General features: G+C 54.5%; 1 protein-coding gene and 1 pseudogene across 3 annotated transcripts in view; both read left to right on the top strand.

Moving 5' to 3' along the window:
* Positions 1-16,837, top strand: part of ADAM12 (ADAM metallopeptidase domain 12) — a 262,371-nt gene that overhangs the window by 235,928 nt on the left and 9,606 nt on the right. For all 3 annotated transcript variants that reach the window (XM_016148241.2, XM_036222356.1, XM_036222357.1), the window contains 4 exons: positions 630-738; positions 4,006-4,141; positions 4,988-5,096; positions 6,965-7,144. In XM_016148241.2, coding sequence (XP_016003727.2) covers positions 630-738; positions 4,006-4,141; positions 4,988-5,096; positions 6,965-7,144 — 534 coding nt within the window. The remainder of the gene's footprint in view (positions 1-629; positions 739-4,005; positions 4,142-4,987; positions 5,097-6,964; positions 7,145-16,837) is intronic.
* On the top strand, positions 4,489-4,607 carry LOC118604316 (annotated as a pseudogene).

Genomic DNA, 16,837 nt, shown 5'->3' with positions numbered 1-16,837 from the left:
TGGTCAGGCCCGCTCAGTTTCCACGTCCCCGAAGCCAGGCCCCTCTTCACCACAGAGCCGGCTTCTCGTTGCGGCCAGGTGCAGACAGTTTCCCAGGCGAAAGCGAGAAGGGGCGGAGGGAGTGGAGATGCCCCGGCTCCGTCTCTGTGTGGTCTAACAGCAGCCAACGGGCATGTCAAGTGACAGGAGTAGCCGAGTAGCCGCGGGCTCTGGTCTCCCCGGTGTGGAGCTGCGTTTTGGGCTTGTTTTCACAGGGACGGGGTCTGAGTCTGGCTTTAGGGCGGAGATGGGGCCTTCGCTTCGCCATGGCTCCCAGGGAGGGCTCAGAGACTCCCTGCTGCGCTGCAGGTGGAGGGGCGCCCTAACCCCGCCGCGGGTGGAGGGGCGCCCTAACCCCGCCGCGGGTGGAGGGGCGCCCTAATCCTGCCGCGGGTGGTGGGGCGCCCTAACCCCGCCGCGGGTGGAGGGGCGCCCTAACCCTGCCGCGGGTGGAGGGGCGCCCTAACCCCGCCGCGGGGGGTGGGGCGCCCTAACTGCTGCAGGTGGAGGGGCGCCCTAACCCCGCCGCGGGGGGTGGGGCGCCCTAACCCCGCTTCCCTCTCTGTGTCCCCCCCCCCGCCGCTCGGAAGGTATGCAACAACAGGAGGAACTGCCACTGCGAGGCCCACTGGGCACCCCCCCGCTGCGACAAGTCCGGTTTCGGAGGGAGCGCGGACAGCGGCCCCACCCGGCGAGCAGGTTGGTGGGGACGGCGCATCCGGGCAGTGGGCGCCGAGCTAGCGGGGCCGTGGGAAGCCGGGGTCTCACCGGCCTTCGACGTGGGTGCGGGTATAACCCCCAGAAAGCAGGAGGGACCCCGGGCGGGCCAGACACAGCCCCAGACCTCTCTGTCCCCACACGCTCCGCTGGCCTCGCCCGTCCCGGAGCCGCTGGCTCCGCCTCCGCGGAGAGGCTGCGTTTGCGGCGGCGCTAAGCCCGGGACACTCTCCTCAGCCGAGGCCGCTTAGACAGTGGACTGACAGATGGGCATGAACGTCACTGTGCGCCCCAAAGACCACAGTCCCTGTGCACCAGGACCAGCAGGCGCGGAGTTCAATGCCTTTTAGGATTCTTACCAGAAAGACACTGTCCATCCCTGAAATGAACGGTGGCCTCAGCGGGGGTGGCGGCTGTATTTACAGGGCGGCCGTTAAGGCGGGCACCCCTCACGGTCTTACGCTGTCTTTCCATATAAGGACCAGACGCTCAGGGAGGTTAAGTCACCTGCCCAAAGCCATACGGCTCAGAGGGAGACACAAGTCAGGCTGCCCCCAGTGCCGGCCCTGAGAGCAGCTGTGCTTGAAGCCTCAGTCCTGTGCTCCTCGGTGACGCCGGGAAGTGGTCTCCCGGGGCTGTGCTGTCCTCTCTGAGCTCCTGTCAGGCAGCTGAGGGCCAGGTCTGAACGACGAAGGAGGAAGACAGGCGCAGGGAGCCAGCACTGGGCACAGCCGGGGACCCAAGGGCCAGCAGGAAGTTCACGAGCCCCCCTGTGCTCACCTGCGCCCCCCGCGACACTCAGACTGTGGCCAGTGCTCCTGCAGAGGGCGTCACCCACCGGTCCCCAAGTCCTGCGGAGACTGGCAGTGTTGAATCTGCGGCTTTGCCACCGTTGCCATGACGACAGACACAACACGGCTCTGCAGGCCAGGCCGCGAGCGCAGCCAGCACTCCGGAGGGAAGGACGCACCTCCAGGCGCGCCTGCAGGAGCGGCGCCGTCAGGAGGAAGGCAGCGCGTCCCCGCCACCCTGCCCCGCGCTGGACACGTCTCCACGCTGGCCCCGGCCGCGACATCAGGCCAGGCCCCGCGGCGGGCTCACCAAGGACCCGAGTCTCACCCTCTCGCGGGGATCCCTCCCAGGGGCAGGGGCGAGGCTCGGCCCGGCGTCCCCTCCCCTCAGGACGGCTCGGCCTCGGTGCCCGGTCTCTTGCTGCACCTTCATTTTCTAATGTGGCTTTAAGCGTTCGTTGTACAAAAAGAGCAAGAGGCCTCGTTCCTGATGGGCCGGGACCCTGCCACCCGTTTCACGCGCCAGCCGCCGGCGCACGGAGAACGTGGCGGAGGTGGCAGAGGCCGGCCAGCGCGCTGCGTGTCTCCCTCCGGCGTGGACACGCGTAACGAGTGGAACTCAGGTCCGAGGGCTTCCGAAATGCCGCGGAGCCCGCAGAGTCTCCACCCCTCCATCGTACCAAGCAAGACTATTAAACAGACGAAGGCCACACGGCCTATTTCCGTGCACACCGCCGTCATATCCTAAAAGGCAGCGCGTTGAAACATCTCCCCAGCCGCACGCGGAGAACAGGCTGCGCCCCGCCCTGCGCCTCGCGGCCCCCCGTGGTCAGCTGCTCCCGGCCAGGCAGGTGCAGCTCGGTCATTTATGAAGCAAGTGCTTCTCGAGCATCAGCCGCGTGCCGGCCACGGACGGGTCCTGGAGAGACAAAGCAGACACAGCGTGGCGGACAGGAGGGGGTGACAGTGAGACCCGGCGTCGTAAACCGATGGGCAGGACGCTGGGCCGGCCGCGGGGGCAGGCTCCACGGGACGCGGCCCTCGTGCAGGACGAAGAAACGAGGTGACGAGCGGACAGAGGCGCCAGGTTCGTGCCTCGGGCAGCTGGACGGATGGCGCCGCTGCCCATGAAAGCAGGCGGCTGGGGGCGCGGCGAGCTCAGGGGCCCGCGTCAGGGTCGGGCCGGACAGACGGACGGGACAAAGACCTTGGGGTGGATTTGAGGAAACTGGAAATCATGAATCAAGACCCCGGCTACTCACTGTTTAATTCGCTTTGTGCGAGAGGACAGAACTCCCGCCAGAGGAAGGACAACGTTTCAGCCAAAACGACAGGAGCCGGGCTCTTCCGGCAGCACTAGCAAGTGACTGAGGTGTCAGGAGCTGACCGTCTCACTCAGGCTCGGACACGTCCCTGACGGGACATAGTCCAGAGCAGAGAGGGCCGAGCCTCCCCTCCCCAGCGTGGGGGCCGCTGACGCTCCGCTCCGCGGCCGGCGAGCCCTGGGAGCGCCTGGGCGGCGGAGGTCGCGTCCACGGCCGGCGGCAGCAGCCTGAGAGGGGGGCCGTGCCCCGACTGCTGGACGTGCGCCCTGATCGTTGCTGGTGGGAAAACAGACCAGGGGACCGGGGCCCTTGCTCTCGGGGAGCTCGCGGTCCAGGTGGAACCGCAGGCGGGGCTCCCCTGACCACGTGCATCATGCATCGCGGGGGCCTCCCCAGACGACCGCGGCCGCGGCCGCAGTGGGACCCAGCTGAAGTTCCCATCTCTGCTTCCTTTCTGCACCCTCGAGGGGGCTCAGTGTCTTCGCACCAAACAAAATGGGATCAAGTCGCCGAAAGGGCGAAGTTCCCTTGGAGAGAGTGAGCCGCGTCCCCTGGGGGGGTGGGGGTGCTGCCCCCAAGCCCAGCTCCCAGTCCCTGGAGCGGCAGAAGAAACTCCACGGGCATTTCGCTGAAGCGATGAGTTTCCTTTTTCTTTCTCTCTTTCTTTTCCATCTTCTAATTTAACAATATTCAGAAATAAGGAGTCTTGGTCTAAAAAAAAACATAAGAAGTAACAATAGAACAGACTCCAGAGCTGAAGAGTGAGAGGAGGAAGGAGCCTGCCGTGGCGCGTTCGTGATGGGGGCTGGACGGGTTTACTTTCCGGATGCTTTAATTCTGACGCCATTTTAACGGTGGCTCCCTGCGGCCACCATTCCCTTCCTGTTGTCACGCTTAGGGGAGCCTGCGTGGCCAGGGCCGCGGTCCCACCTCCCAGGCTCTGTTCCTGTTGACAAGTTCCAGCCTTGTCAGACTGAACCTCAAACAGGACCTCTGAGCATCGCTCGGGCATTTACTTCCTTCATCCCTGTTCCTGCCTTCAAAGTCCGCTTGGCTGTAAATGTCACGATTCGATACTTACCATATTTCATCATGACTGCCTCCTCCCCTGAGTCCGATGCGTTTTGTTTCAGATAACCAAGGTGTAACTATAGGGATCCTGGTGACTGTCCTGTGTCTCCTCGCTGCCGGGTTTGCGGTTTATCTCAAAAGGAAGACGTTGATACGACTGCTGTTTACAGATAAAAAATCGGCCATTGCAAAGCTCAGGTACGCGGGTTTGGGTCATCTTCTCAAGAAATGGTGGTTGAAAGGATGTGCGACCAACTGCTCTCACCTCGTTTTCTTTAGCAAAGAAGAGTCAGGTTTTCTAGATAGTAAAACTAGCATTTTGGGTTTTTTTAATTTCTGTGCCCTTTACTTTTCCATCAAACTATGTGCCGCTTATTACATAAATAAGCAGCATGTCGCTGACGCCGTGATGTATTTTCCCCACACTTGCATTAGTGATTTTTGTAAGACATGGGATGTTAAAAATATTTTCGTTGGATGGGGTAGCTTTTGATTCAAATACATTCAGGAAGTGTTGCCAAAATGCCAGCTTTAAACACAATGACGTCTATGGCCACGCCACCCTGAACACGCATGGTCCCATCTGATCTCGGAAGCTAAGCAGGGTCGGGCCTGGTCAGTACTTGGATGGGGGACCACCTAGGAAGATCAGGTGCTATTGACATAAAAAAAAGAAAGGGTTTGTGAGCCGACAAGGTCCTTGCAATCTGTGAGGTCAACCAAGGGTGGCTATGCCTAAAATAAATAAACACACACACACACACACACACACACACACACACTGTCTCCCAGGTGACACAAAGCCTTGTTTCCAAGGATTGCAAGAACTAATTTAACAGAATCATGGCTTTGGGGACAAAAGACAATCAGTATTTGTTTTTTAATCTTGTAAGAGCGTTAGATCATTTTACCTCTGCAAGTTTACACACACTGAGCTAAAAATAGGTAAATCGTTTTTTGAGGGTTATCGTAAACAACACAGAAAAAGTCAAGTCAAGCAGAGGCGCCAGGCCCTTGGCGAGCGCGTGTGGGCGTGTGTTGCAGGTGTGTGCGCCCTCCCCGGCCATCCGGCGGCTCGCGACCTGGTCCAGCTCACCTCACCCACCTGGGCAAAGGCCCGATGAGGAAGCCGCTGCACTCCAGTGTGCCCAGGGTAAGTGCGGGACGAGCGTGAGAAGTTAGTGTGTGTGGAGATGCGGGTGTCTCCTGAGCGGGAAGGGATCCTGGAGATGGATCCGTCTGGGAGGCGGGGAGCCAGCATACTCGGCTCCACAAAGCCTCGCTAAGGGGCTGGCCAGGGGCTGGACGGAGGCTCGCGGAGTGCCGCGGAAGCACCACTAGGTCCCGCTGGGGCAGGCGATGTGCCCATGCCATGTGGCACCTCATGAGCCCTATGCCTCCAGTCACCTAGACCAGCCAGACTCCCGGGAGGCCCCCGGGTCTGCCACCGAAGCCGGCGTCTGGCGCCGAGCTCCGCCTGTGGTTTCAGAGTGCTGCCGTCTGGGTCTGGCGAGCTTCCGTGGCCCGCCGTCACCCACAGTGAGCTTCTAGGAGTTATGCTGGGCCCTCGGTCAGGCCCACTGTGCTCCAGCCCTGGGCCATTGACTCGCTGTCCGCTCTGGTTCCAGAGAGCCGGACCCCCACCCCAGAGTCCCTCCTGGCTCCCCATGGACATGGACCCCCACCCCAGAGTCCCTCCTGGCTCCCCATGGACATTAACCTTCCTGCCACCTGGTGAATTATTACGAGATTCCACACTGCTGTTTAGTTTCCTCACCAAGTGTTTTGGATGTATCCACAGAATTCTTGAATATTAAACTCACTCACCAAAAGTCCAAATTATAGCTGTGAACAGAGTCGGTGTCAAGACATGAAAATTGATTTTTTAAGTCGTTATCCTATATATAGTGGGCAATAAACCGGTTTATCCCCCTTGATCTGAAAGTGTGGAGGGTCGGATTTCAAAGGGGGCTGCCGTTTCCGGTGAGCATCACCACCTTTCGTCCCCAAATGTGGGGCCACGGCGAGAACAGCTTCACTTCTGGGGGCCAGACATGGGAAGTGACCCCAATAGCCATCAATCGGTAAAAAGATAAACAAACTTTGGTATTTTTACACCACAAAATGCTACTCAGCAATAAGAAGGAATGAGCTGTTGATATCCGCAGCATTACGGATGAACCTCGAAATAATTACGCGAGGTAAAAAGCAGACAAGAAAGAGTATATGCTATAGGATTCCATTTATGTTGAATTTGGGAAAACGCAGACTAATTTATAGTGACAGAAAGCAAATCAATAGTTACGGGGCAGGAGACGGGGGTGGGCAAGAGGGAAAGAAGGGGGTCTCTGGGGAGATGGATGTGTCATTATTTTGCTTATTGTGGTGGGTTCATGGAGGTGGAAATGTGTCAAGTTACCAAATTGTACCTATTAAGTACATGCAATTAGTCACATGTCAAGCATACCTCAGTGAAGCTGTTTTTAGAAAGGAAGGGAGGGTTGGGGGGGGGGGGGGTCCTCTGGGCACAGCCTCATGCTGTGTCTGTTCTCATGTGTCCCTAAACCAGGGTGCCTTGCAGATCCTCCACCTGCCGGCCCCTACCCTCAGCTCCAGCTTCTGGAAGCCTCCACCCTCCTGGCCCAGGAGATTTTCTGGGTTTTCCTCGAGCCCCGAGTGCACTGAGCAATGTCGTATTTTCCAGACCCCTCCGTGGCTCACTCGAGCTCTGGTCTGTGTCTTCATGCTTGGCACTTCCTCGGGTGCCCTGAGCCTATTTGTTAGTGAATTAAACCAGTTTTTTAACATCAGATGGGCGGGGTGGGCAGTGCACCTGTTGGGATTCTGAAGTGTCAATGAGCAACAACAGATTGTGGCTCAGGCAACCCCTCGGCTTCCTTCCCGCACCCCGCCAGCGCCCCCTTCAGCTCTGGCAGACTCATCGGCTGTGCTTTTGCCTCAAGGAATCACATAAACTTCTGGGAGACCCATACGTCATGGCTTTTTGCTTTGATCCTGCAGGACAGCCCCAAGAGACCGCTGCAGTGTCCGAATGTCGACATCAGCAGGCCCCTCAAGGCCCTCGACTTCCCTCAGCCCCGTCCGCCCCCGCGAGTGCCCCCGCCCCCCCACCAGGCTCCCCGTACGCCCGGGGTCCCCGCCAGACCCCTGCCAGCCAACCCTGCTCTCCGGCAGGCCCAGGTATGTCTTCGGCCACTGATTCGATGGATGCAGCACAAGTCCAAGCCCGGACTCTGCTGCTTGCTAACATCCGCTCCTGGACGCGATGCATGACCTCCCGGTGCCCCTCCGAGCCCCTCGGGTGGCTCAGCGGGCAATCCACGTGAAGCATTCAGAGCCGTGCTCGGCGTACAGTAATGGTCTCATATTTTGTGTCGTCATTAGTAATATTTTTACGTTCAGAGTCGTGACAGTGCCCGTGCAATTATCCTCCTAACCGTGACACTTTTGAGAGTTGTAGGGGCGTGATCGGTAATTAAGCCTGGACAATCAGGGGTGATAACGTGCCTGGGATTAGTGTCTATGTTTCATTTCCAAGTGAAACATATTTAACAAAAGTTTGACAGCCTGTTGCATTTCTCCATACCAGACAGCACTGTGTTGGGTCCCGTTTTCATGCTATTAGGGGAGTAACAGTTTGTTATGACCATGAACATGACATCATTTCACAATAGGAAACTGGGAAATGGGTCAAAACAAGCAAATGAAAAGCACGAGGAGATGGTCACTGGTAATTTTTACGACTATCCTTGTTGTATTTTTTTCTAGTAATTTTTGTAGATATACATTCACGTGTGTATTTTTAACATAGTTTAGATTATTCCATATGAACACTGCTATATATACTATTTTTTTTTTGCCTTGAAATCATTCCCATTTACCATGGCATTAAAAATTCTTGAAAATGTTATCTCCACGATAGCACCGTACATGTATATAGAATACTTTTTTAACTACTTGTCAATCAGTGAGCATGTTTGTATGTCTCTAATTTTTGCTATTATATAGCTGTGTTCTAAAAGAGTAGGCAAATTTTGGACCATTGTATTTATTCCCTTAGGAGAGATTCCTAGAAGTGAAAATATTGGATTGAAAAAATGGTATAACCATTTTAAATCTCTTAATATATAAACCAAATATATTAATATATAAACCTCTTAATATAGAAACCAAATATATTTTTTAGGACTGTTAGATTCATCTCCGTTCCAACATCGTTACAGGGCATCTGTCCCACATAACTTTGCTAGTACTGTTAACATTTCAAAGCTTTGCCAAACTGATACACAAAATACAATCTTGTCTTTTTGAGTAGCGAAAGGGGATATCGAAGTTTCCAGCTCTATACGCGTCTCCTTTCAGCTCATCAGCTTTGCTTCGTGGCTTTTGAAGCTCCGTTGTTTGTGATCCGCACGATTGACCCTGGCGAATTGACCTTTTGTCATTAGTCGCTGTGTCTCTTTAGCCCTGGTGCTTAGCTTTGTTCTAAAATCTACCGTATCTCATATTAATATACCCATTTCGGTTTTCTTTTGATTAGCGTTTGTAGGGAATGGCTTTTCCCATCCTTTTACTTTTAGCCTGCGCCATTGTATTTGACGTGAACTTCGCAGAGACGGCATTAGTTGGGTCGTACATTTGTTCGTCATTCTGTCACTGTCTTTTCACAGGTGTGTTTAGACCATTTACATTTAATGCAATTATTGGCATGTTAGCATTTGTCTACCATCTTAATATTGTGTCTGTTCCCCTGATTTTTATTTTCTTGTGCTCTTCTCCGGAGTGCTGTGGGTTAACTGAACAGTTTTTAGCATTCCATGTTGATTTGTCCACAGGGCTTTCAAGTATATGAGTTCGTACCGTTTTTTATATGGTCGCTCCAGGGCAGGCTTTCTCTGCCTCGGCTTTATGGACATTTTGGCTTGGATGGATCTTTGTCATATGGGACCGTCCTGTGTATCACAGAATGTTTAGCAGCATCTTGGTTTCTGCCAACTAGATGGCCGGAGCTCATGGAACCATGTCTCCCAAGGGACTAAATCACCCCAACTGAAAACTGCCGCTCTAAAGATTACACTCTATACACACGTTTATCACAATCCACTAGTATCGATGTTTCCTCGCTTCAGGTGGAATGTCAAAACTGTACCACCTGTTAGGTTCCTTTATCCTTCTACCCTTACGATATCGATGTCTTAAGTATTTCCATGTTACGTACTGAGAAGCATTTCGGAGGTGTGATTTTTGCTTTCAACCATCAAGCATAACTTTCAAAACCTAAGAGCAGTCTGCCGCATCTACTCGTGCACTCACCCTTTCCATCCTTTCTTCACCCCTGATGTTCCAAGTTTCTTTGTTATTTCCTTTTTGTCTGAAAACCTTTCTTCAGCTATGCTGGTAAAGCAGGTCTGCTGGTGACAAATTCTATTCGTTTTTCTTCATCTGAAAATGTCTTTACTTCACCTTTATTTCTGAAGGCTCGTTTCAATGGATACAGAATTCTAGGTTGACCATTTTCTTCTTTCAACATCTGAAAACGCTGTCCCTCTTCCTTCTGGCCTCCCTGGTGACGAGAAATTACTGAAAGTTCTGTCCCCGGTGTCCGTCCCAGGGAAGAGACGTGAGCTGTTACAACAGGGCGGCGGGGGGGAGGGCACGCAGGGCTGCACCCTCTCCAGGCTGGTGCTCGGCGAGGACCAGCAGGCGATGGCTTTTCTTCTGGTGCTCGCCCGGAGGTAGAGCAAGGTCAGGTCGGGTCAGACGTTTCTCATTTACTGGGTCACCCTTTTCCTGGTTTTTTGGCTGGAGATGGCAAGCTTTCCTTGGGCCTCTAGTTGTTGTTGTCTGATGCCATTGGCATTTCCAGATTGGAGGCCTCTCCAAAGCCCTGGACAAGACATGGAGAAGGCCAGAGTGAAAAATAAGATCTGGCTCACCGCCGGGGACTCCCGGGGTCCTGAGGCCTCTGGCCTGTCCACTGATTTTTCATAACCTTCCAGAGTCTCTCGGTTGCTTTACGAATTTTCTCTAGACTTTCTTACTGCAATTAATAGGAGGAATGGGGTGAAATTTGCTGATTCCATCTTAGCCAAACCGCATTTCTTTTTGTATTTCTTTGACCATTGGTACCCTTGAACCGATTTTTATACATCTATTAACCAATGGTGTACTGGTGAATCGGCTGTCAAAAACAATGTTTTAACCCTGATTTTTAGGTGATTGCTCTGCTATAAAAACTCCCGCCATGGCCAATTTCAAGCCATTAGCGTGATGTCACTGGACTCGGCGTAGAGAATTAGCTGACGTGACCTCCAGCGCACAGCTGCTGTTCACTCTTCTGTCCTGTGAATTGTCTGTTTTTACCCTTTGCTGATTTTGTTTGTTTGTTTGTGAGATAGAGTTTTTGTCCTGGTTTATAAGAGTTTATTTTCTTAATAGATTAAGAATATTTCCCTTTGTCCAGTCATTTATTATGAACTTGTTCCCTAACTTAGTTTTTAATTTTATTTATGATGTTTTTGGTATAAAAGGAACCCCAGCTTTGCATGGTCTGTCTTCCGGAAAGCCTCCCATGCCTTTCGTGCGTGCGAAGCGCCCCTCCGTCCCATGCCCGCCAAGGCCCGCCTGTCGTTGTTCGCTTGCTGTGCTGGCTGCCGACAGTTCTTTTCCATTCGTTGTTCTCGCCTGGGTCGGATTCACACTGGTGGAAGGTGGTGGGCACACCATAAACTTTTCTGGGCTATAGACTTATTTGAGAATCGGATAAAAGCTCCGAACCGTCCAAATAGGCACCAATACTCGATGTGTCGCACGCAAGTGTCAGGCCGCCACCGAGCCCGTGAGCCCCTTCGCCGTGGCGTCCCTGCCCCGAGGTTTTTTCGTGTCTCCCTTTAAGTAGCTTGCCTGTGCCCCATGTCAAACTGGGACTGGCCCTGACGGGCCGCGTGATCCGAGGAAAGACACCTCCACGGCTGAATGCCGACGGAAGTGACTCCGAGATGTTCCCTTATAGCAGGCCTGTAAAAAAAAAAAAAAAGAAAAAAAGACCTTCGTTCTATTATATGAAACCAAGGAAATGTTGCCCTTTAAACATTAGTCACTGAAAAATCCACATTTCTCACTCCAGGCTGGTGTCTGTCTGGAGCTTGTCCGAGACATCTGATCCAGATTAGGCTCGCGCTTCCCCGCCATCCGACGCGGGGACCTGGAATTAATTCTGTGTGGCCAGTACTGGGAGACGGCTCGCTTGGCAACGCCGGTGTTTTGCGCTTCAGAGCCCCATGCCCCCCCCCCCCAGCACACGACAAACAAACCGGCCTCCCTTCCAGACTCCGCAGAGGGAAAACGCTGCCATAAACACGGCGGCGCTAGTTAGGCTCGCGTCTAAAAAGTCAGCTCGTTCTTCACAGACAACATTTGCTCTCTCCACCAGATGTCGGTTCGCTTTTTAAGATCCAGCACAGGGGATCTCTTGTCCACAAACGTACCTTTCCGGTGGTCCCGTTTCTTTCAAATGACCCTTGGAATTCAAGCTTCTCAACTCAACTCCTCAGCCTCGATCGAGGCAACAAACATCGATTTCCTTCTCCTGTCGGCTATTTCAGAGGAAACAGATTCAGCGTATTCGTCTAGCTGTGCGCCAACTGCGGCCGAGTTCTCCCCAGCACGACCTGGGCTTGAAAGGCAAAATGTGGCCTCGAGAAAAGGACAGTAGGGTGGCGAGCAAGAGGTCACCGGGCTGTGTGGTCACCCACAATTGTGTGCATAAGCGGAGAGCGTCACGAAACGTGTGCGCACGCGTGTGTGTGTGCGTGTGTGTTATATACCGTTGAGTTGGCGCGTATGTGTGTGTGAGACAGACCGTTGAGTCAGCGCCAACTCCTGGGCGCGCGCCTGTGGCTTTCTGCATGGAACCGGTCCCTCTCGCATTCGGTCTTTTCCTTTCCTTGCTGCCTTGTTTTTCCCGGCGTTACTGTCCTTTCCGAAGAACGATGCCACCTCACGACATGCCCAAAGTGGGACAGCTGCCGTCCTGTCCTCTTTGCCTCTCAGGCTGAACTCGCTCTAAGCCCTGCCTGCGGGTCCTCCCGGCAGCCCAGGCGTCCACAGAGCTCTCCTCCAGGGACACACTTCAGAGGAACCCTCCGTTTCCCCGTCGGGCTTCTTCGCTGTCCGGCTTTGGCGAGCGTGCTAGTCACAGGGAATCCGCGGGTGTGGACGACCTCGGCCTTGGCCCCTGGAGACACAGCTTTGCTCTCGGTGACCTTTCCTGATCCTCCCATCGCTGCCCTTCCGAGTCTCAGCCTTGTCGTGATTTCTTGGCCGCAGTCTGCCTTCGAATTGATGATTGAACCGAGGTCAGCGAAATCCTTAATGGTTTCGGCGCCTTCGTGGCCTCCGTTCAAGCCGTGCCTTTCTTCCGTAGTCATGATGTTCGTCTCCCTGGGGTGCAGAGGTGGCCCTGCTTTGGCACCTCGCTGTGCCTGGCATGGAATCTGCCCCGCCCCAACCTCTGTGGGTCTGCGTGGGACGTGCCCTTGGGTGGAGCGTCCTGACAAATCCGCGCCCGTTTGCACGTCATGAGCCCCGCAGCAGCAGCAGGGGAGGTTCCCTGCACTCGCTGCTGCTGGGGGAGCGTGCGCCGCAGACCCTGCCAGGGGACGAATAGGAAGGGAACACCGGGCAGTTACAGGTGTGGCTACAGATGGATCCCGGAGGGCTTCGAGAGACTTTCTGGTGACGGTTAATCTGAAAATATTTGTTGTTTTTCCTCTGATTACAAGAAACCCCCCCCCATCATTACAGTAATTTTAAAAATAATAATAAAGGGGGGGAATCCAGGTGCACAGCAAGCACGTGTCTGGAGCAGAATTCTGAAAGGGCTTGAGAAGGGCTTGCAGTGACCTCGGGCAGCAGCCTCCCCGCGGCGTGGACGGAGCATGGTAGAGTGAGAAGATCGTGTTCCATGACTCCGGACATCATTTGTGAAGTCAAATGATGCCTTCGAGGAGGGAAGGGGACCCCAGAAATACTGGGCAAGCCAGGGACCCGAGAGTCACGTCTGACACGGAGTGCTAGGTTCTCTTTTCTGTGTGCTGGCTCCTTCACCATTCGCTTAAACCTTTGGGGACATGTTCTGACCCCTACAGCCTGGTGTCGGTCCTGAGCTGGAGAATCATCTCACTAAGGGCGGATGTCCGGAGAAAGGACAGCACCCCATGGGGGTCAGGTCTGAGATGCTAGGAGGGGACCCAGACGGCAGCCTGGACGAGGAGGCAGCCCGGGCACAGAGACACCCAGGGACACTGAGAAAGCTCCTCCTGTCACACACGAGAGGGACTCAAGTTGCTAAATTCGAGCTTAAAAATAAGTGTGACTTTCAAAAGACTAGAAAGTACATGGACACTCGGGAGGTGTTCTTAGCTGCTGAGCAGCCGTGCACAGAACTTATTCCTGGAAGAAACAAGGGCAGGACAGGGACAGACTCTTTGGGGGTTTTCGTTACATCTCTTAGGACACACCCAACTGAAATCCTCCATGCAGTTGATTCTGATTAATTGGCTTAATTCATTTAAAGTTTAAATAAAAACATGTTCGATGTCACCTCTGAGATAGATTTCTCTGCTCACAGAAAATGATGTCTAGAGAAGGCTGTGCTGAGGAACAGCAGATCGAGATACAATTTTCTGCTGTCGAACTGAGCCGCGCCGTGGTTCCAGACGGAGTACAGGCAGCACCTCCGGTTCCGAGACGGGCCGTTCTCCTCAGGGGCGGGAACCTCATGGAAGTACCTGTGACTCACTCAGCACTAAACTGTATTTTTTTTTTTTAAGATTTGCCCATAAATTGGCATTTAAACTGGACATGCTGCTGTGTAGTCAGATTAAGTCTGGGGTTTTGTTTATTTTCGTAAGCCCCGAGTTTCCTGGAAAATACTAGGAAATGTTTTTCCCTCCGTGCAGTCTTATCAGAGAATATAATACTGAACTAACCGGGATTGTTTTTCCAGTCAGATTAGCTTCGTTAGTAGAACAACAGGAAACGTAGGACAGCCGAGTGCATCTCTGAGGTTGATTGATTTTTGCTGAGTCACCATCCTTTCCTGAAAAAGCTGACAGACCATGAGGCTACTCCTGGCGCTGTCTGTCTGTACTACAGAGACGTCGGGAGAACGGCAGTGGGGAGGCTCCCTTCCTACATTCATTCTTAGCGCCAAGTGGCACATAAATGCACGTGTGTGTGTGTGTTGGATGTGGGTTTGGTGCTGCTGGTGGTGTTTTGGTCTAAGGAGCTTCGAGCTGTGTTCTGAATCGTTATAAAACCGTAAGCATTTCCTGAGGACCAGTTAGGGGGCAGGTACCGCCCGGCCTTTGACTGGCATTTCCAAGCCTCTCACGGCGCCCGAAGAGGCAGGTAGAACCATCCGCACGGGAGGGAACGAGGCACAGTGAGGCCCAATAGCCACTAAGGCCCCCATTTTTGAAGATGGCCCCCCAAGGAAGTGAGACGACACTTTGTGAGAAGAGATCTTTGCGAAAGCCTTCCCTGTGGCAGGCAAACCCAAAGCCGGTCGCTGAAAACAGGTGCTGGAAAGTGTCCTTCGGGACCTGTCCTCCGCTCTCCCGATTTCACCTGTCTCTGCACCTGCCCCCACCAGTCTCCCAGCTCACCTGTCCTGCCCGGGTCAGAAGGTGCTGACCGAGGCGTTCCTCTCCAGACACACCTGGCCTTGACGTTTGACTCCTGTATTCCTCATTGGAAAAGGGTATCGAAGAAAAAACCCAGGTTTTGCTATTTGGCCCCTGCCCGCTCTTCGGTCTGCCTACCCCTTGGGCTCTCTGTGCCCCCCTCACATTGGGGCTTCTTCGTTCACTGAGATGCTGGCCCGATTCCACCTCACGACCTTGTAAGTCTTTTGTGCTTTTAAGAAAAACTTCAAGTACATTTTATACGGTAGTTTTAGGGTTTTTAGAGAACCGGTCGGTCAAACTAAGACCGCCTGCCGCATTGCCAACGTTGGCCGGCTCTACGAAGTTCCCATAATCGCGGTTTAGAGGATTTACATTGGGTCGTGTTGCCATAATCCCCACCACTCCGCTAGGCTTGGGTCCCCGTCGAAAGGGTTCAGCGTCCCTTCTGCCAGCATCCTCGCCCTCCCTGGCTGGCCGGGGTCCGTCCCGTCCTGACTCCTTCCGGAAGAACCCCTCGGAAGCACTCCCCCCATTTCCGCATGTGCAGAGACCCCTGGCTGCTGCTCCACTTTCCTCAGCGACAGTCCGGGCGCGAAGCTAACGGACCACACCTTCCTCCCCCCGGAGCTCCCCACGCGCCGCCTCTGTCCGCCCCGCAGGACTCAGACGCCGTCGTGGTCTCTTACTCTCGTGGGCGGCTTATTCGGGTCTGCACGACACTCACGATGCCGTATGAAGTCCGGGCTTTGACGGGTCACGGCTCAGCAACGCCACGTCCGGTCCATTTCCCCAGGGGGGCCGTGGGGCCCTGAGTCCAGGGATTTGACTCCCTTTGCAGATTCACTCTGGGTGTGTGTTTCTCTCCTCACCTGCTCAGCTCCCGTCAGCGATGCCATTTAAGCATATGTCGTATCACCTCTGTCTGTGGTCCTCATGCGTCATGTACTGCCGAGCCCCGCTGGGCTCCTTCGAGCAGGACCCCGTAGCCTTGACTGGGTTCGGGGCTGTCTTGCTCCTTGTTTTCATTACTGTTTTTTTTTTCTTCCCCTTTTCTCTTGACCTTGGCCAGCTCCCTTTAAGGAATACACTTTTCCGGGGTGGATTCGTAGTCTTTTTGTTCATCGTGGTTCCTTTCTTCCTTTTTCTTTCAGTACTGTTGTTCAGTGTCTAAACTTCTCCTTCAAGGAGGGGAGGTCCTCCTAGAAATCGAGCTGCAGGACAGTTAGGGGACGGGCCAGGCCGGTGCTCAGGGCCTCTCCGAGTCGCCAGGCTCACGGGGCGCGTGGGACAGAGGGCTCGGAGGGACGAGGTGGCCCGGCCTCCCTGCTTTCAGCAGGGACTCCGCCAGGTCCCTGGCCCCGGCTGCAGGCCGCACAGACGGCGTGGCCACTGCTCGCTCAGGCCTGACGCGCCGGGCCATCTGCGCGGCCCGCTCTGGGGCCCGGCAGGGCGGCTGGTGCCCCCTCCGTGCTCGGCCAAGCTGGCCACGGCGGGCAGACCTGCCCCGGTCTCTCCGCACACCCGCCTGCGGGACGCTTTGCATCCCCTTCACGTTTACCTGTTTGGGGTTTGAATTTTCCTCAGAGATGGGGTTTTGCTCCTTTTTGTGTGTGCTCTTTACAGTTTTCAAGTCGTTTCAGAAAAAGAGACCAAGGACATCTTGCGGCCAGGTGTAAAAGCGTTCTTTTAAGAGAGCAGATTGGTCAAGACCCTGCTTTTTCTGAATGAAGAACATGGGGAATTTGAGGCATTTCTCTGAGAACCGGTCGCCCTGGGTGTTCTCGCCGGGGGTGGACGCCCCACAGGGCCAGGGGCGGGCTGCACGTGGGTGACGAGCGGGTTTGTACTGCCCTGGTCCCGCGTGAGCTCATCGGGGTGTCCGCCGCCACTTCCTGGGAGAACACCCTGCCTTCCTGTGGCCTCTCTGGGGGAGCAGGATGCATTCGCTCTGGTTTATTTCGCGGAGTAGATAAGAATTGAGACTTCCTTATGATGGCGGTCAGGGCAAAGGGCTATATTTGGATTCAAAATTTTGTTCCCAGGCCTCCATAAAACTTGAACTATGTGGCTATTGCTACGACATGAGCAGACACTGGAGAAGTGGGGCGCCTCTGACGATCGGGCGGCGCGTCGTGATTCTTCTCCACTATCTAGAAGTCGAAGAGGGAGAGGAAGGGGGTCT

This window comes from Rousettus aegyptiacus, unplaced genomic scaffold, assembly GCF_014176215.1.
Source record: "Rousettus aegyptiacus isolate mRouAeg1 unplaced genomic scaffold, mRouAeg1.p scaffold_m13_p_6, whole genome shotgun sequence".
Classification (NCBI taxonomy): domain Eukaryota; kingdom Metazoa; phylum Chordata; class Mammalia; order Chiroptera; family Pteropodidae; genus Rousettus; species Rousettus aegyptiacus.
The sequence above is the reverse complement of the archived record's forward strand: the minus strand, read 5'-3'. Positions and strand labels throughout refer to the sequence as shown.